Genomic DNA, 20156 nt, shown 5'->3' with positions numbered 1-20156 from the left:
AGGTTATGTAAAATAGCGGTTAGCTTAAAGACAGCAAGTGACATCTAATTACCATTTTTTGTAATACAAATTATGTGGACATGCTTTGAAATTCAAAGGAAAAAAACCCTGACACAATTAAAGACTTTCATAATGCTTAATTAATGTTTGTCATGTTAAGGCCAGGAAGTTATGAATCTCCAAAAGAGGTCGTCAGATATTTGGGGAAGTAATAGGAGGCCTTGGAATTAGGTTAGAGAAAATCCAACATTATATATATACACACACCCTCAGGTGTATACCCTTAGGCAAACACCATGGGTATTCAGGAGTTGGACTTGATGATCCTGGTGGTTCCCTTCCAACTCAGGATATTCTATGATTCAGTGCATGGAAACACCTTAGATGGTGTTTCCTGAGTAACTTGGGAGATTTCAAGCAGTTCCCTTTGAAAAATGGGGTAAAGAAGGTAGTGCAGAAGGTTGGGTTACACTCTTATGGGTAATGGATAAACTCAAAGGCAAGAAGGAAGTCTATGAAATGTGAAAAAAGACAAGAAGGAAGTCTATGAAATGTGAAAAAAGACCTGGCCACTTGGGAGGAATACAGGTATTCTATCAGGACCTGCAGGGATGTGATGAGGAAGGCTAAAACCTATTTGGAAGTAAATCTGGCAAAGTAGGTCAAGGATAACAAGAAAAGCTTTTTTTAAAGTATGTCAGTAGTATAAGGAAGACTTGGAAAAATGTGGGTCTACTACTGAAAGACGTGGGTGCCCTTGTAATGGGACAATGAGAAAGTAGAGATACAGAACACCTTCTTTGCTTCAGTCTTTACTTGTTAAGACTGCCGTTCAAGAATCCCAGACCCTGAAGGTAAGAGAGAGAGTCTGGGGAAAGGAAGACTTCGCTTTCGTTGAGGAAGATATGATCAGAGAGTGTCTAGCCAAAATCAACACACGTGGGCCCCGATGGAACGCACCCATGTGCTGAGAGAGCTGGCAGATGTGATTACTGAACCACTCTATTATCTTTGAAAGCTCTTAGAGAATGAGAGAGGTGCCAGATGACTGGAGGATAGCCAATGGCACACCAGTCTTCAGAAAGGTGAAGGAGGAGGATTTGGGCAACTACAGGCCAGTCAGCCTCACCTCCATTCCTGGAAAGGTGATAGAACAACTTCTTCTGGAAGCCATCTGCAAGCAATTGGAAGAGAAGAAGTTTATCAGGAGTAGTCAACATGGGTTCACCAAGGGTACATTGTGCTTGACCAACCTGGTAGCCTTCTGTGATGTCATCACTGGCTGGCTAGATGAGGTGAGAGCAGTGGGTGCTGTGTACCTTGACTTCAGCAAGGCTTTTGACGCTGTCTCCCACAACATCCTTGTAACAAAGCTTAGAAGGTGTGTGGGAGATGAGTGGACAGTGAGATGGATTGAGAACTGGCTGACTGGCAGGGCTCAAAGAGTTGCGATCAGCAGTGTTGAGTCTTGTTGGAGGCCTGTCACCGTAGGGAACCTGCTTTTAGCAGGGGAGTTGGACTCAATGATTTCCAGAGGTCCCTTCCAACCCCCTACAATTCTGTGATTCAGGCAAGAAAAGTTCCCCGGGTCCTACACAGTACGGGGTGTGGGTTATTGGGTCTAGTGCTGGCTGACAGGGTGTTGTCAGATCCCCCCACATAAGGGTTGTGCAGGCTGTAAGCCGTAGGACAGAGTACAGGGGTGAAATCCTCTCACTGAAGTTAACGTGTGGCTCAAGCCTTACAAGGGCTTGAATCATTCAGGTTGGAAAAGACCTTTAGGATTGTCTGCTCCAACCTTTATCCCATTCCTGCCAAGTCTACTGTTAAACCATTCCCTTGAGCTCTACATCTGCATATGCTGTGAAGACCTCCAGGGACAGTGGAGTTGGTCATGCTCAGGCTGCCATCTCATTATCCATAATCCCTGGTGCAACGAGGCAGGATTCATGCAGGTGGGCTCAACCCACTGCTGGGGCTAAGGTGCGACCCACCTGGGGTGGGCACCACGGCAGCTGGGGCAAGACGAGCGCTTCCCTTGAGCCTGGATGTCTTCACAGCTCATGTTATGATCCATGATGTTTGACTTGCTTACTTTTTGATAGTGCAAATGACCTTATTCTGTTGAAAAAGAGAAAAACTAGAAAGCAGGCAGCAAGAAACAGGAAGAGTTAGACACCAGGTGACAGTCTACCAGAAAGCAGCTCTGGGTGTTATTTAATATAGTTCAGTAGGATTTTCTGAAAGTGTGCTACTAGGAGCCTTCGTATGTTCTGTGTGTTCTTTCTGTTTGCATGATACGTTTTCTTTAGAGCCTACTGAATTACTGAATCCTCTCCTTTAGACTTGGAGAAGTCCCAGGAGGGATTGGTTGTGGAGGGACGGAGTTGTGCCTTTTTTTTTTTTTTTTTTTTTTTTTTGTTAGTAACCATTTCCATTGGTTTCTTTTCTTAGTCATACCTGATCTTAACTAGGCATTCCTGTGTAAAATATCCAGTGCTTTTTTCTATGTGAGAGATATAAAGTTCTTGGGATATCCTGGGTCTTCACAGTTTATTGTAGTGAGAGCAAAACTCTCTGGAAAACTTATACTGAATCACGTCCTTCCTGCTTTGTTTCTTCCTCATGTAATCTGAACACATTATTAGTCTCCACTGAGACAGGTGCTTATACAGTGGCCAAACCTAACTATAAAAAAGATCCACGGTATACGTGCAAGAACATCCCTTGCTTTAAGAGTGAAGTTGTGTTGAAAATTTCTGTACCTTCCTTCCTCAGCGTGATGCTCTGAGAAGGGGTCTGGTGCTGAGGAAGAAAGGTGGGGGTTGGTAGGGCATGGGGAAAAATGGGAGAAACCTCTGGATTTCACATCCCAGCCAGCATGAGTGAGAGAATGATGTCCAGTATTTGCATCTCTCTGCTGTAACACATTTTATAGTAATTAGTGCTTTTCCTTGTGCCTCAGTTGCTGTCACCCTGCAATCGTCCTTCATTTAAAAAGAAACAGAAGAGAGGTTTTTACTCTTGTGATTGCAAGACAGGCTGGAAACGCGGAGGAGGAGCACTTACTTGCAAAGGCTGCAAAACCAGAAGGCTGCTGCCTAGAGCTCAGTGGTTGTTATGCACTGAAAGCAAGATTGCCCCTGTACCGGTGCCCTGGCCCTGCAGTGGGACCCTAGAAAACGAGCACCATGCAACCATCGCTGCCTGCATCTGACTCCAAATCAGGGTGTCCTTCACGTGGCAAAGAATAGGCTCTATTTAGCAAAACAGCACGCAAATCCAAATAAGAAGTTAATTCTATCTGTGTCCTGAAAAGAGCTGAAGTACTGAAGCACTTCACTTGTTTCCTGTGAACAGCACTTGCCCCCAATTCTCCACATGAGCAGTATAGCCCAGGAGTTGCAGTGCGCCATGGTTTTGTGATACATGCAATGTATGCACTTCTAACATTGAAATTCAAGTTAGTCAAGCTCAGAGAGGCAAACAGCAGAAAAAAATGTGAAGCATCAAAGTGAAGATGAAATCTGTCTTTACCTACTCCAGCTCACAGGAATATGCCAGTAATTTCAGGCACTCATAAAAGTGCATATTTATGCATACTCTGCTTTAAAGGCTATTCCCAAATGGGCAGTTCACAAAGACGTGGATGGAGAAGATGCAAACTTTACTGCACATGAACACTGCAATGCTGGATTTCCACCGTGCATGCAAAGAAAACCCTGTTTACAGCCCAGCTCCTCAAGGAGGATGCTGCAGGGGTATCCTACTGCCAGCCTGAGAACAACCCCCAAAAATTCAGTGCATGGCATAAAGTGCTGCTGAAACACAGGCACCAAGCATCCCTCTGTTCATTTTAATGCTTTGTTTTGGATGTCAGGGCATCCAAAATCATCCTGTGTGCCACGGTTAGGATTGATTTTAGGCTCATGGGATATTTATTGTCTTTTTCTTCACATTCTTCTTAATACCTGTCCTGTTCTATGTGCCAGGAAAAGCCATGGCTCTCACCAGAGGATGCAAAAATAAATTAAAAAAAAAAAAAAAAAAAGCATTGACTGCTGCTTCTGTGGATGTGCTTTTATTTTTTATTATTAAACACTGATATTTGACTCTCCTCTCTCCTCTCTCCTCTCTCCTCTCTCCTCTCTCCTCTCTCCTCTCTCCTCTCTCCTCTCTCCTCTATCCTCTCTCCTCTCTCCTCTCTCCTCTCTCCTCTCTCCTCTCTCCTCTCTCCTCTCTCCTCTCTCCTCTCTCCTCTCTCCTCTCTCCTCTCTCCTCTCTCCTCTCTTCCTGTCCCATTTTACGGGCACATGGATATAAACTGTGCAAGGAGAAAAAGCATTAAAATATTTATCTTTGCCTGAATGCTGCATCTTTCATTGTCCAAATATAAAATTACTCTGTTTGCGCAGTACGGGGTGGCAAAATATCACTGTGGAGTTCAGTGAAGGGACCTGTTGAGAAAGCAGACAGGATTGGGATGAACTCATCATTGTACCGGTGCCATCACTGTTAGAAACTTGAAGCACAAATGTCTGAGAGTAGAGAAATTTGTTATTGCTCCAGCTGTTAAATACATCCCCTCTGCGTTGCTCTGAGCAATATCTCGAAATGGAGTCTGCTGGGGCTTCATTCATGATTCATGATGTGTCTGGAGGGGTAGAATAATTCAATATGCTCCTTCTGTTTAGTTAAATGTACATGTGCTTTTCATCATTATTTTATAAGATGCATGCTACAAAATACAAGGAACTGGAAATGACTGTTCTTGCTGAAGCTTAATTTTTACAATAATCCCGCAAAACTGAACATAAGTAAGAGGATGGTTATGTTAAGAAATTCTACTTATCGTTGCTGGCAGAAAGACCCTGTTTCTTTGCCTGAGGCTTTCTTGGGAAAAGGAACAGTGATTTGAATAAAACATCCTAAAAGCAAACGTGAGGTGATAAATTCTGCCTATGGTGACAGGCAATAAAATGTCCGCGGTACCATTATGCAGTCAGCACGTGCTTTAGCGAAGGACAATTTGCTCAGTGATCCTGAAAACTTTGGAAAGCTTCAAGAGAGCATGTAAAAATTTGGGAAAATGCTAAAATATTGCAGGGCTTTGAGTATCTCACTCCATTTTGAACTAATGCACCCATCTGTGCAGTGTACTTGATGTAGTTGTGATTTTAAGGTTTTAAAACATATTTAAATGTCATATGCATAAAGGTTTGCTCCACTGGCCACAGTTTAATGGGCAGGGTGTGATGGACCTTGCTTTTCAGAAAAACAGACCATTTAAAGTCTCTGGTGGGAAGATTGTTTTCCAACAGCGCTCCCCAAAAGGTTGATTTATGTTCTGGTGCATCTTAGCAGCTGCACCAGAAGTACTTCCCACATGTATTAACATATGATATAAATAATCATATAGCATGTATAACATCAAGAATACTTATGTTACTGTTTTGTAAATATTTTTTCAATTAAACTTTCCTGTCACCTCCTTCTCCATTTCATTGCCTTTGCACATGATGCAGTGAGAAAAGGAGTAGCTCATGTCTGAGCCTGAAGTTCATGATTTTCACTCGCTGGGTCCACAAGAATAAAATAATGGGGAAGCAAAACTCTTTCCTTCTGCAGGCTGGGGAAACAAGCAGCGTAAGGAACACCATGTAAAGCAAGAAAATGATGCCACAGAAGGGATCAGTAATGCATTATCCCCATTTGTTAGTACTTTAGGTAAAGAAAGTCTGAATTTAGTCTGAATTGTTTCTTTAATGTTTATGGAGATAGGTATTCTACCCGTTCTGATGCCACAATAATATCATGTAACTACTACCAGTATGTAGATTGAAGACCAGACAGACAAAAGTTGCCATGTAAAGCAAGGTGCTACAGTTTTGGAAGGAGAAGTACCAGTATCAAACATCTATGAGTGCATCTCTCTGCTGGCACTGCCTACGGTGTCATGGTGGCGAAATCACATCGGGCAGTGGGAAGCTCTATAGGGTCAGCTCAGTGCTGGCTACAGCCTAGAAGTTGGCTTTGGTTTGTCCTCCGTGGCTGCCGGTAACATCTGGGCTCCTCTGGGTTCTAGCGTGCTACCTCTTTGCAATGAATTTCATGTCTTAAAATACCATATTGCACAAAAATGTCCTAACGAGGTGCCTCGCTCTGAAACCTTTCCCTGCCTTGCTGGAGGGAGACAATCCAAGAGCATCACAAGCTGCTGAATCCTTCAGGCGTGGTAGTGAAGTATATGTACTTCTGGAGGCACGGTGAGTAACTCAGAAAACAACACACTTTCCAAGCAGAGAAAATGGCATTATGTTGCCTTGCTTTCTGCTCCGGCCTGCTGCAGAGACCTCCCAGTCAAAGAGCCAGCTAGCGAACCCAACACAGCCAGCCAGGAGGTGCCCCAGCTCTTAGTTTTGCTGGGGAGTCTCAATTGAAATAACAAGTACTCACCATGTTGACTGCTTTAAATGTAAACTTGAGTATTGATTTTTTTTCCTTGTCCTGTTTTGACCTGCAAAATTTCAAAAAAATTTGCTGTGGCACTCACTGTTCATTCCTGTCTATCCAAGAGCATTTTGCAACAGTACAAACCTGGGCTTGGTTTCACTCCTTGCAATGCAATGCCTTCACCTGGAGTTTCAGATTCAACATGAGCTGTTTCTTAAAGGAAATCTTGACAGAAAGCTTAAGAAGTTGTGCCTTTCATAGAATCATAGAATATCCCAAGTTGGAAGGGACCCATAAGGATCATCAAGTCCAACTCCTTTGCTGAGGTTAATTTAAGAATTCTGTTCTTGTACTGCATTTTTCTAAGTATCTAGAGCCTTTGTTAGGAGCTTGCACTGAATTGTCCTTTTGATGGGATTGCTCATCTCTAACATGCAATTAAAATATTCAGAAATTACTGCAGACTTCTAGGCATCATCTCATACCCTCATTTATAGAACTGTGGCTCCTAAAAATGCAGTGATAATACCATGTAATCAATAATTTAGAGGTCCCAGCAATACTTATGTCAGCACTCCTGATCAACGATATGGAAAACAAATACTGGTTTCCTCACATTTTAAGTGTGCTCTGGGAATCAAAGAACTCATCTCCTTGTTCTGGGCATCCCTGTTTTCATCCTTGCCTCTTCGCATTTGTCACAATATTTATTTTACAATATACTCAAGGTTGTGAACATGCATATTGCAGTTTTGCTACTTTTTTGGTGCCAGCTGAAATTTTAGCGGCCTCTAGGATGATCAGTGATTGTATTATGTGCTGTTATAAAGATAAAACTAAACCCCAGCTATAACATTTTAGTATGAAAAAATATGAAAGAACCAATAAACTTTAATTGTGATGTAACTCCATTTAGCTCCTTTGATTGCAGTATAATATTTTATATTATTGAGTAGGCTTATGAAGCCCCTGTTACAGATAAACATACACACATCTGTTTTCAGTGTGTTATTTATCACATTCCCTTATGTTTTTTATTTTTACAGTCAGAGAATAAGGTACTCTCCTGAAATCACTCTTCGCAAAAAATTCTATTGCCAGTGTACAAAACATGCTCTTTGCAGAGGGAGGGACCCCAAAATCCCTGCATCACCTCTCAGTATCTTTTCTAACTTGGTTACTCATTTTGGAATTGACTTCATGGTATACATGCCATGTACATAGCTTTCATCATGGGGCATTCCTAAATCTCTCTCTCTGAAGTTGTTAATATCCACAAATCTTACAGAACTCATACTGCTCATGCAGTAACCCTCTAACACATCACAGAGGATTTTAAGCATAACAGGAGATGATGCTCACACCTGATTATAAGGGTTCTTACTTGACATTTGAAGCTCTACTGTGATTAGCCATTATTAACACATCTGTTTATCATCAGGGCACGAGAAATGTGAAATAAAGCACCAGCAATTATTATAATTAGTGGCACAAAAGTGCATTGTCTGCACTTACCTTTACCTGAGCTGCATGGCCTTTGTTAGGGAGCTAGTACGCACCTGTATATGTAGTAACAGGTTATATAAAAGTATGTGTGTGTGTAAGTATGCATAGTTATATGTATACAGTTATATACATACAAATATATATGTATATTTAAGTTGAGTGTATGAGGGACGTGACTTTTTCTAGACTCATTAAATAAACCTCTGGTCCTGTGTTCTCATGAACCCTGCCAGCTGCAGAGATTTGTCTTACAGAGCAATTTCTAACAGAAATAAATGGGTCCTTGTTTTGCTTGAGAGGTACTAAATTACATTTGCCATTTACCTAACTGCATTAAAAGACCGAGTACGAGCATGCACAGCATGTGCTGCGCAGCAGTGACTTTGTGGTCTTTGGGGATTGATATCAAAAAAGATGTAGTGCTTCATAAAGTGCCTGTGGATCAGAGGGGGATAAGTGAGCGTTGGCTGCTTATCTGTCTCATTGGTACCAGTGTGGGCCTCAGAGATAGGTGGTATCTTTGCAGCTACATCTGAATCCATTGTGGGGAGGAAAATACACCATGTGTGTTCATCATTCTTGAAATGCCTGAAATAGAAAGAAGAGTTAGCTGATAACCATCAGTCACAGATTTAAGGCAGTAATACTGTACCTCCTATAAATGTGTTTGACCAGCTGATCTCTGCCAAGGAGGGGAAGCTCTGCCTTTTGGAGGCTTTGCAGGTGGTACTTGCTCTGGAATTGTGTGATGGATACCAACAGGAACTTGCTTCCAGGTGCCAATCGAATGCATCCGTTACAGACCAGCTGGTCAGAATTAGTACTGCAATGAAAATCCCATTTTTCAGTGTTATTTGTTTGCATAATATGATAAATATGTTAACATGAATATGTTGTGAAGCAGCAGAGTTATTTGTAGGAAGGATACAAATTCAGAATTACAGGAGTCAATAGAAAGAAATTAAAATTCTGGTATTTGCTGTCTTCTGAGCTTACTCAACTAGTGGTGTCAGCTTAACAGTTATGCCTTTGCTATGAAAATTGTATGAAAACAATATAGGCAAAGTGTCTAATTTCTCACTAAAGAATGTCAGCACATGAAGAAATACCTATTTCTGATGAACTACTAAGATATGTTTATAGTATTTGTTCACGCTAGGGCTCTGTGTTGTCCTGCTGTTGGACATTTTAGTCCAAAGTATTTCATTCATTTTTGTCACAATCACTAATCTATTCCTTTAAATAGTCAGTTATCAGTGTTTTTACCATTCACAACCAATCAAGTTGCCTTTCTGCTTTTTGTGACAATCATGCATCATACTGAATAAAAACAAAACAAAATAAAACAAAACAACAACAACAACAACAAAAAATGAAACGGCCAGGCTAGTTACACTTCTTCACATCTGACAGAAAGCACCTACTTTACAAGTTCATATTTTCCTGCTCTCAGTGAATTTACTGAGATTGGCAGAGTTTTTAATGACTTGATGTCAGGCCCCATCATCACCAGCAAATACAGTGGGAGCCTGTCCTTTTCAGTATCCCCTGCCACTCTGTTGAATAACATTTTTTTTTTCTTCTAGAACAGAGCTCATCTAAAAACAGTTTAAATGCCAATTTTGTACAAGAGAGGGAAAAAAAAAAAACCAAAAAAAAACTGAAAAAATGAGATCCCATTCATATTGCTTGGCTTTTCCATTCTGAAGAAAGACTATATATATATATATAATTAACAGAAATAACTCATACTACAGCTACAGATCATTCTTTCCAATTAATGTAATTGTAAAATTAAAATCATTTCTCAGAAAGGAACCTCTGTCTTAAAAATTAGACTTGAAAAGCAGGTTTCCAGTGTTCTAATACATTCACTTGGTTCTGTGATGTAATTTGAGAAGAAAAATTGAAATTTACATTTTTAAGGTTTTACTTCCTATTAATGTTGTTATGGAGAAAAACTCATTAACTAGAGTATTTATGAACTAAAGGAATAACAAATAAAAACAAAGTAGTTTATTGGATTTTATTCATAAGAATATTTTTAAATATTTTGTTGAAATGCTTTTTGCTAATTTCTTTTCCCTGTAGTGAAATGGGATATGAGGATGAAATTTATTGCAATTACTCTTTGAAAAAAATACAAGTGCAGAGGTCTTCAGAGTAGGTTTGTTTACTTGAACTGTTTCTCTGAGGAGTAACTCTATCAGAAATACTGTGTATTAAAACATTTATAGTTAGCATAAATGTCTAAACTGCTTCCAAGAAGAAAATTTGAACTATTTTGTGTTCTGTACATCCAATTCGCATTATACTGTTTTCCTTGAACGTATTGCAATGTTAATGCCATGCTAATTTTAATATTTGGTTTTACAAGGGGACTCTTGCTTCTGAAATATATAGTGTAGTATATCACACGTGACATTGAAGTCTTGGAACTTATCAGAGATGTGACTACCAAAGTTGGAAAAAAAATATTCACACCTCCAAAATCACTACACATTCAATTATTAGGATATAACAGGATTCTCATGAAAACCTCTCAAGGTCAATGAGAAATTTGTCATGTACAATGGGGGGTAGGATGAAACATAATGAATTTTTCTGCCTCTGAAACGTGATTATACGCTACAAATTTCCCCAAATCACTCGTTGTTAGCCATGCGTAGAAAATGATATGTCCCACATAATGATGAATCCAGACCCTTATTTCTTGCCTGCTTTCAGCCTGCACTGACTTCTCCCCATTTCAATGATACTATTGGTTTTAGGCAACCTTTCCAAAACCCATGTGCTGTACAGATAAAAATGAGGATTAAGTTAGATACATATATTGCATCATTTCAGTGCATGCTTAATCCATTGTCTAGCGGATGAGTTTTATGTTACTGATTTGAAGTGTGTACCCATTTTCATGCTTTCTCATGAATTAATTTGTCTCCTCTGCAGTTCACAATAGGTTTTCAAATTTTGAAATTTTGCTAATCATGTTTTTCCCCTTGTCTTGTTTTTTTTTTTTTTTTTTTCCAGCTCTCGTAAATGTGAAACTTTGGGCTATTGATCGGCAATGTTTTCAAACAATAATGATGAGGACAGGCCTCATCAAGCATACTGAGTATATGGAATTTTTAAAAAGGTATGACACTTGTTTGCTTTATAAGAAATACAGTGAAATTGCCATCCTCATCTTTGACTTTTTGTGAATGCAGTATTTGATTTGTGTGCTTTTCATCTCTTTTTATTTGCTGTTTAACCATCTGTAAGCAGTATCCTTCAGCCAAAGGCAGGGCAATCACCAAGAGGAATTGTGCTGCTCTTTAGTTTCATTCCCATTGCAAGTTATTCATTTGCAGAGTCACGCAGCCTTCTTGTAAAAGAAAAAGCTTTGCTATGACTCATTCAAAGCTTACGTTATTACAGAAAATACCCATCAAAATAAAAACCTCCCCAGGGAAACATCTGGTTTGCAAAGTGTTGTAGAAGCAAGTCCATTCAAAGTGTATTTTTGTACTTCCAGAGGCAAAAGGCAAGTTTCTAGTGAAGCAAAAGCCACAGGTTTCTGTAAAACACGGTTTAGATGAGTAGCAAGAAAGGCATAAAGCCAAGTCTTTCACTCCTTAAATTTGGCCTCAGTCTCACAAGTGCCATTCAGTTAGTGCCGCTATCCCAAACTATGACAAATCCTCCTTACCAAAGCAATGGCTAATATCCCAATAATTCAGCTCTGCCATAGCAGTGAAGAACTGGCTATGCTTCATGTCAGCAAAGTAATAGCAAATAGGAGCATAACATCACTGAATCCTAGAGAAAAAAATTGCCCAAGTCAGTGATGTTGAAAGTAATCCCATCATAATCCCATCGTTACCAAGTCATTCCTGCAATGGGTTTGTCCCAGATCAAAACGTTCCTGGCTGAAAAATTTCCCTCCCGAGCTGAGGACCTCTCTGTGCAAAAGTAATGAGGAGTAACATACCAGAGAGGTGATTTCTTTTGCTGGTGGACGGGGAAAGGAACAAAACCCTTCAGATTTGGGCTCCTTTTCCTCTACCTCTCTCCAGCAGTAGGCTGTGCTTGATTTCTCTCTTTTCTATTTTGGATTCAGCTAATTTTCAACACAGGGAAACGTTTTAAAACTGATTGTGTAATTTCCAAAATAAGTTGCTTAATTTTTCCCAAACAGAGGTTTTCAGAGAAATTTACTCTTATAAGACCTAGAAGATTTTACAGTTTGCAAACTGAGTAATGACGCACCACCTGTAAAGGAATGTTTTTAACACTAATTCCATGCAGCTATGTCAAACGACAGATAACAAGTCTACCTAGCATGGGATCACTTGATTTTTACCTTTATTTACTTCTGTTTCTGAACTTTTAATGTATTTTCAAACATAAGACTTATAAAAATAGAAGAACATGCACAGTACAATCACTCAGGCTTTCATAAACTCTAGGAGCAGCCTGTATTCATTCAACCTAAAATTAGTTTTTCTTCAGTTACCACTGGAGGAAAAGGGAGTTAGTAAAAATAACATATCAATACTAAAGAAACCCTCATGACACTCCTAGCTGGGAGTCACATAATTGGGTTGTCCTGCAGGGGCCCAGGAGGGTGACCACAGTCACAGACCAGAGATCTGCAGGTAAGGCTTCAGAGATGATTTAAAAATATTAAAAGGTTAGTAGTAATAACAATGAAATAGTAGAACTAAAATAATTGGCCAGGCATCATGGCCTCTGATGAGGACAAGATGTTGCCCTAGGGTGGACCTGGAGCTCCATGGAGATGTTCTGCTGCTCAGAGATTACATGCAAGTGCAGTGATCAAAGTCTAGCTTTTTCCAGGAGTCTGTTTGTGGTTATTCACAAGCAAGCTCATGAGAGAAAACAAAACCTGTTGCTGTGTTGAAAGCATTTAAAAAATCATGAATTAAAATGTTAACAAGCATTGGCCTTTTTTGTGTGCTGGTGAATGAAACCAAAAAATGTATATAAGATCAGTTCTGGGGGTTAGAGTCCCTGGCTCTCTTCCAAAGCAGAAGCTATGCACATATTAAGCTCTTAAGCTTTGAGCTTTAATAGAGATTTTCTAGAAGATTGTCAAGATTAATTTGGATGCAGGTTGCACAGAGCCTGCCCAGCTTTAATTTTAAAGCAAACAGTGTGAGTAAGAAACACAAGAGTTTTCTCACTGTATCAGAGCTTCTTAGTCACAGCCTATTACAGTGTGTTGAGAGCATATTAATGCTCATTAAAAAGGCTAAAAGCAAGTATTTTTTCTTTAAATCTTGCTGTTTCAGTTTTGGAAAATATTTTTCATGTGCAGCAAGTGCAGCATGGGGCTATTTGTCTAAAATGTCTATTTGCATGGAGGTCATTATCAAATGATATTGTCTAGTTTTGCTCTGTGCATCAACAGCTATCTCAATCTCAACATAAATCCAATTTTTTATTTCAATGAGGTATTAACTGCTCATTTTTAAGAATGCTCACGTTCTCAGTGTTAAAGGAAAAAAAAAAAAAAAACACAACACTAAATCTTGAAAACAAGGAGTATGTCAATTGTTGACCTTACATGTATTTGTTATTTTTTCCTTTCCAATAATAGTAAGTGAATGAAAATGCTCATTAAGAACTTTAACAGAACAGAAACAAAGATGTAAATGAAACCTGTTCACAAAAATGTCAGTGAGGTTAGAAAGCATTATTTTTTGCTCTCAATGCTCTAAAAAAGTTGCCCTTTATAATCTTTTCTTAGTCAGTAATGTAACAGTCATTCTCTTTAATAGAATGTTTTCGCCTATGAACAGTAGAAATGCAGCTTTTGGGGTGAAATAAGAGCATTCATATCTTCTCATTCATCTTGCTGACAACAGGTGCAGTTTGAGCCCAGGTGTCACCAGGGCTCCATATAGTCGTACAAAATATTGGCTTGTTGGTCAGTATTTGTGGTCTTGCTGGTCTTGCTATGTTTTTCCTGAGGAGGAGCATACCGCTGAAATGGGTCAGCTATTATGTTCCTAATGTCACCCTTTTATCTCCAGAGAATGTGTACTAGTCCTTTCTTCTAAATGCTGTAGGAAGCCCATAAAAAGTACATTTCCTAGTCAAAAAATACCAGTAAAGATACTGTGCCAGAAGGCTGTCTTCTTGTTTGCTCCAAGGAGTAGTAGTACATAGTTCTTGTAGTCTTATAAAAGTCAGGATGACTCTTTTGATTTATATAAATCAACTGCAATACACTGAAGCTAGTAGCAACTGAACATCTCAGTGTTCGTGGTATTTGTGAGGAACCAGTCTCTGTTTTCCTTTCTGTTGCTTGTAAAGTCAACGGATGATCCTTGAAAGTGATCAGAAGACGGCCAAATTCCATAGCAGCACCTGCTTCAAATAAGGAATGGAAAATCCAGGCTATTTTTTGATCCCTGTGTATATGCTGAATACCAAATCGTAGCACTGATACCCTTTGAAGCACAGCTATGGCTCATTATGGAGCTAAATCAATGCTAGATTCAGCTAGTTCAAAGTGTAGCTAATGTGCAGGTACTGGTCAAGAGTTAAAATATTAATATATTCTAAAAACGTTCTGTAGAGTTAGTAACTCCTTATGGATGGAAATGCTGAACATTTAATCTTTAATCTTTACCCAACTTAGTGCTTACTGTATGTTATTGAATATACCTGCCCTATACAAGCAAGAAAAAGCATTGCCCTGCAATGCAGATTACAGCTATGCTAAATCAACCGTACATCTCACTGCAATGTTCATTCTTGCAAGGTTACAATGATTTTCTTCTCAAGCCTGTAACAAAAATAATTCCATTTAAGCAAGATAAGCATATTTCAGTTACGGAAACAATGATTTATAAAATAAATTTGTTCAGGAAATAAGATGTGGAAAAGATTTTCACTGTAACAGGTGTAATCATTTCCTGCTAAATCATGGAAGTTTTAAGGAGGGGCACAAATATCCACTCTTCAAAAAGGCCAGAATGCCTTGGAAGAGCAAATTATGTATTTTTTTACGACTTCCTAAATTTTCCATTAAAAAGTGCCTCATGTTCTGTTCCACCATGTAAACTCTGATTCATCCAAGACCCCGGAACGGATCAGGAGAACAAGTGATGAATACTCTGTGTAGCCTCAGAGGAAGGATCTAACTTTAGAAGCGGAAACTTAAAGGAAGTTAAATGCATACAGACACACAACCTTGAATCTTATAAATAAAAATTCAGTACTGAGAAGAGAAAATCAAAGTATCTTGTTAGCCCAAGCCTTAAATTTTAACTTTACTGTAGTCCTGATGAAAAAAATTCTCACTCTTCAGCTTTTAATATTTTGTTTTAGTGTTTTGTCTTGATCTGAAGTGTCTTTTACAGTTATATCCAGGGCCAAATTGTAGGAAGTAGGAAGTTTTGATCTGGCCACACATGGCAGAACAGAGCAGATTACGTCTAAGAAAGGGGACCTTTCTAATTTTATTGTCCTCATGGCTTATCTGCATGGAGTATTAGGCTGGTAAATTTCATGTGTATAAACGTAGTTAATAGTTGCAACATACTGAAATGCCGAAATTGGTCAGTGTGTGTAGAATGATGATTTGAGAAAAGGTTTTGCATTTCATGCAAGTCATTTATCACTGAGAGGAAAGCAAATAAGAAAACATGTGAAGCTTTATTAAACGACTGTGTCTTCGACAGATTGCCTGCAGTTTCATGCAAAATGTTTCCCAAAGTGCATCTTAGGGTGAAATTATTCTGGATAGAAGTGAGAGTGAAATTAAAAGAGACAGGAAAACAGAAGAGAAGCTTTTAAAAAAGAGAGTTGGAAATCAGTGGTGAGTTGGTGAAATATGTACATTGAGATAGTTCCAGATCTGAAAAATAGGCATTGGCCTAACAAAGACAGCTTTTGTGGAGGTCTGGAACATAGATGAAGTGAACAGAGGGGATAGCAGAGAAAGAGGAAAAGGGAAGTTATTTCTAGAAGGTAAATTAATGAATGTATTCCTAATACAAATGTTTGTGGAAGAACAGATGTAACTCTTCAAACCAGAAGGCCACCTAAGACCAGCATCCTTTCCATCCCAAGATGGTGTTCAAGGCCAAAATGGAGAGGCCCAACCCCTGGGATGGGTGTGCAGCTCAGGACTTTGAAGACCAAGCATGTCACTTCAAGTGGTGCTCACCTCCATAAGGTCTGCTAGGGTGCCCACATTTTCCAAGACAGTCCAAGGAGTATTCCTTGGAGGAACGAGCTGCACCGTTATGTCATGGCCAGGTTCCCTCTGACCTCAGAGGCAGCCCAGAAAGCAGAGTTATCCCACCTGGTGGTGCCCTATTGCTGTCCAAGCTGACTGACACCGGCTCAGTCCTGTGTTCATAAACCGTGCTGTCGAACAAGTGACAAGTGACTGGTCACAAAAAGGCTTATGCCCAAGTTGGGATCTCCTGTATGGAGCCAGGAAGGCTGGAAACATACAAACAGCACCTCCTGAGAGCTGTCAAGTCCTGATAGGACTTGAATATCTGCTCACCTTTCTCTTCCTCTTCAGTGCCCCAAACTGACCATAGTAAGATGCTCAGGAAAGAGTAAAAACAGGGTGAGGTAATTCGGACGTAATTTGGCTGGTTTGCATCTGAGCTGGCTTTCTGACTCCTCTCTGTGGAAAGCTCTGAATCTTTTCTCGCTTCTGAGGTCTTCATGTGACATTTTTAGACCTCTCTTGCCTGTTAGCATAACTCAAGCAAAGTGAATCGCATGCCACCCACAATTTTACTCTGATTTGCAGAGCTGTCAAGTAGTATCTTCTTTTCTTTCTTAAGATGCACTGTTTCTTGTATTGCCTTATGCTGCCTAAAACCCACAGGTCTGCTAAGAGAGGTAAGATCGAGTGGCTGATCTACAGGAGAGCACAGTGGTGATTTTAGCTGGAAAATGTAAGCAGCCAGATTCTTTCTGCATCACGGAAGCAAGGGTCTGGCCTTGAAGAGAGCACCTGGAAGTGATGGGTGCTCTTTCAGAGCAGACATTCACCTAATACGCTGTTGGCTGAGCTCTACAGCCACTCTGAGAATGCAGTGAGGGTTTAAATTGCCTTTTCATAAGTGTTCAATGCGAGCAAAATGATAGGCAAGAGGGACTATTCATGCAAGCAGAAAAACAATTCAAGGTTGAGTTTGTTTAGTGCAGAAGTTTTAGTGGAGTTATAGGATTCCTCAGTGAACATCAAAATGAAGAACGAATTCAGCCTTGTTTACAACAAATTAAAGAATATTCCGATATAATATGCCTTTCAGTGGTGTGTATATATATATATACATGTATTTTTATTTTTTTTTAAAGTGAGATGGAAATACAGTTTAGCCAGTGAAGGTTGTGTTTAATTCATGATGCCATGAGGAGCTACACTTAGTTATACCTCAGGTTTTCATGGGAAAGACTAAGGTGACTTAAGAAAGTTTTCAAGACTGAAACCTCAGTCTTCTGCATTTTGTTTAGGTAAGTCATATGTTACAGCCAGCATTGGTGCAAGGACATTTTAGAAAGCCAGACTAGCTTTGCATTTTAGCTCGGACTTCTTACTAAAAGTAAGAGAGTACAAAAAGAGCTGCATCCGAGGTTGGAATTCATAGGTTGCTGTGGATCAGTGCAGGATCCTGCTCCTGGGCTGTGGGGTTTGCTGAGCCCCCCCCTGCAAAAGCCAGAGGGAGCACTGGTGGGAGACGGGATGGGATGGGTGCTGCAGAGCAGAGCATTAAACGAGCACTGCAGCCAGGGAGGACCGAGGCACCCTCCGGGATGGGAAGTGGAGAATAAATAAGATGTCGGGAAGGAAGGCAGGGAGGGCCTGAAGGTAAAAAGAAGGAAAAGACTGTTGTATTTCCTTGGGGTAGGCACAGGAAGGGTTCAGGACTGTTTTTATGTGAGAGGCTCAGAGCAAGGGTGAGATGTTCTGTGCCCACAGGAGCTCTCAGGGAGTCCTGCACACCTCCTAGGCTCATGAAGACAGTCCACAGACAGACTCCCTATGGGTTGCGTGGAATTTCAGGAGCCTCATGTGAAAAAAAGCTGTGTTTTGGATCTGGAAATCACACAAAATCTTGTCTATCTGGTCTGTTTGCTTTCACCTCGTTGCTTTAAATTTGGTTTCGGCTCAGGGCACTTGAGGATATCTTGAGGGAAGTTAATGTTTGCAAGTGGCTGAGCGCAAGGGGTTGGTTTTCACTGCTCCACGGCATGCAGGCAGGTGCTGGCTGAAGCAGAACTGAAACGATGTGCTGCAGTATCAAGCTGTCGATTTTCAACATGAAAAATATTCTTTCTGATCTTTCAATGGTGAGAGAGGCAGGTTAGGAGTTTTTGAAATAGTTTTGTAATGACTGCTTTTGACCTAGCCTCTGTATCCCCATGTAAATGCTATTAATGCACGTGAAGTGTCAGCGGCAGACACTTTATTAAGTAATGCAAGGTGAGTATTGACTAAGTATGTTTTTAATCTAAGGAAAATCTCTACTGGAGGCCAATGCACCACAAGAACAAGGGAGGAGAACTGGGTAGAAGGCAGAAGTATAATGCTCCTGTTGATTCAAAGCATGAAGAAGGTGGATGAATAATTGCTGTTTTACTGATTTATATCAATCCATTCAGCTGCAATAACCTGACCAAATACATTAAGAAGACTGAAGACAGCAGACCCCAGACCACCCTAAAGACAACATTGGCCTTGGTGTCCAGGGTATTTTAAATGTGGATTAGTCTTTAAAAGACGTTTAGATGTAGAGTTTAGGGATATGGTTTAGTGGGGACTGTTAGCGTTAGGTCAGAGAATGGACTTGATGATCTTGAGGTCTCTTCCAACCTAGAAATTCTGTGATTCTGTGTAATACAAATGAGAATAAATCTATATCTCATTTCAATGTCCTAATACTTTGCACATCGAAGGGGGAACCAGGTATCAATGGTTTGTGCTGATTGCCCTCTTGCTTCTGCTGCTGATTGACAAAACCAGAGTGTTTGTACACCAACATATCTGTGTGTTTACTCCAGCGCCTGATTGTGGATTCAGCATCTGCTGCTAGGAATGCCATTAGCATGGATTGATTAGCTCCTGTGCTGTTTTGCATGTTTACCTTCAGTCAGAGCATTCATGCTTCAGGCTTGCTTTTTTTTTTTTTTCTTCCCTATTTCCGCAGGTGCTTGTTACAGCTTAGCTAGAGTGTAATGATGGAAAAGGGCTTTTCCCCATTACACCTGCTTCCAGCAGTGGCAGTCTTAAGGTTTGATCTGCAATTCAGCAGTAAATAATTTACTGAAAGCAGGTGACAGGCAGTTACTTTGCTCCTGGTGTCCATCTGTGGGGTAACTTAGGGCTTTGCTGAAATGATGGATAGATTTCTCTTGTGGGAAACAGCCTGTGACCTGGACCAGGGTGTGCAGAGCGGGCAACCACAGATGGTGAGGATTTTGAAGTGCTTGACTTTGCTGGTTCTTCATTCAACTTGGGGTTTTCTAGGGGAGATAAAATCTAATTTGCTTGTAGGCTTGTTGTGCTATATGACACACTGTCTTTATATTTCAAAGGAAAACATACCAAGATCCTGTCTCTGTTCTACCACATGCACACTTTTTTTCCCTGTAGAAGTGACTGTATCAGTAGACAAAAAAAAAAAACTTCAAAGATGTGGTTATGGTCTCAATAGACACCAGATCATATTTTGTATTTTGTTTTAAATCTCTGCCTTCTTATGTTAGCCTTTTAAAAGAATGGCACTGCTTTCTTTTTTATTTCCTCTTTTTTTTTTTTTTTTTTTTTTTTTCTTTTCAGTGAATGCTGTCTTTCATTCTTTCTTTTGTCATCAGTTACTTTTTATTCCCATGATGAGAATCATGTTTTACCTTCCAGTGCATGCAGAGTCTGATCTTGGGTGCAGATCAGTCAGACAGAGGTAATTTACTGGCAAACCAGGTATTAGTCTGGTTTCCTGTTGATACAAGTATGACCAGAATCTGGTCCTGTATTGTTGCAGTGGTGCTTCAGAGCCATCACAGTTGGTTACATCTGACATCCTGACTGGAGAAAGAAAACTCCTGTCAGTAATTTTTTGTCAGGTCAAAAACAATTCTGTTTTGCTGTCTAACTATTTGCTGCTGTCAGGATTCGAAGGACAGAGCTCCAGAACAAACTGGGCTGAGAAATG

General features: G+C 40.1%; 1 protein-coding gene across 1 annotated transcript in view; it reads left to right on the top strand.

Moving 5' to 3' along the window:
* The window catches only part of PRKG1 (protein kinase cGMP-dependent 1), a 429172-nt gene that overhangs the window by 218525 nt on the left and 190491 nt on the right, over positions 1–20156 (top strand). The window contains 1 exon segment of the mRNA XM_032190692.1: positions 10990–11095. Within this exon segment, the coding sequence (XP_032046583.1) occupies positions 10990–11095 (106 nt within the window).

The sequence above is a fragment of the Aythya fuligula genome, chromosome 7 (genome assembly GCF_009819795.1).
Source record: "Aythya fuligula isolate bAytFul2 chromosome 7, bAytFul2.pri, whole genome shotgun sequence".
Taxonomy (NCBI): Eukaryota; Metazoa; Chordata; class Aves; order Anseriformes; family Anatidae; genus Aythya; species Aythya fuligula.
The sequence above is the reverse complement of the archived record's forward strand: the minus strand, read 5'-3'. Positions and strand labels throughout refer to the sequence as shown.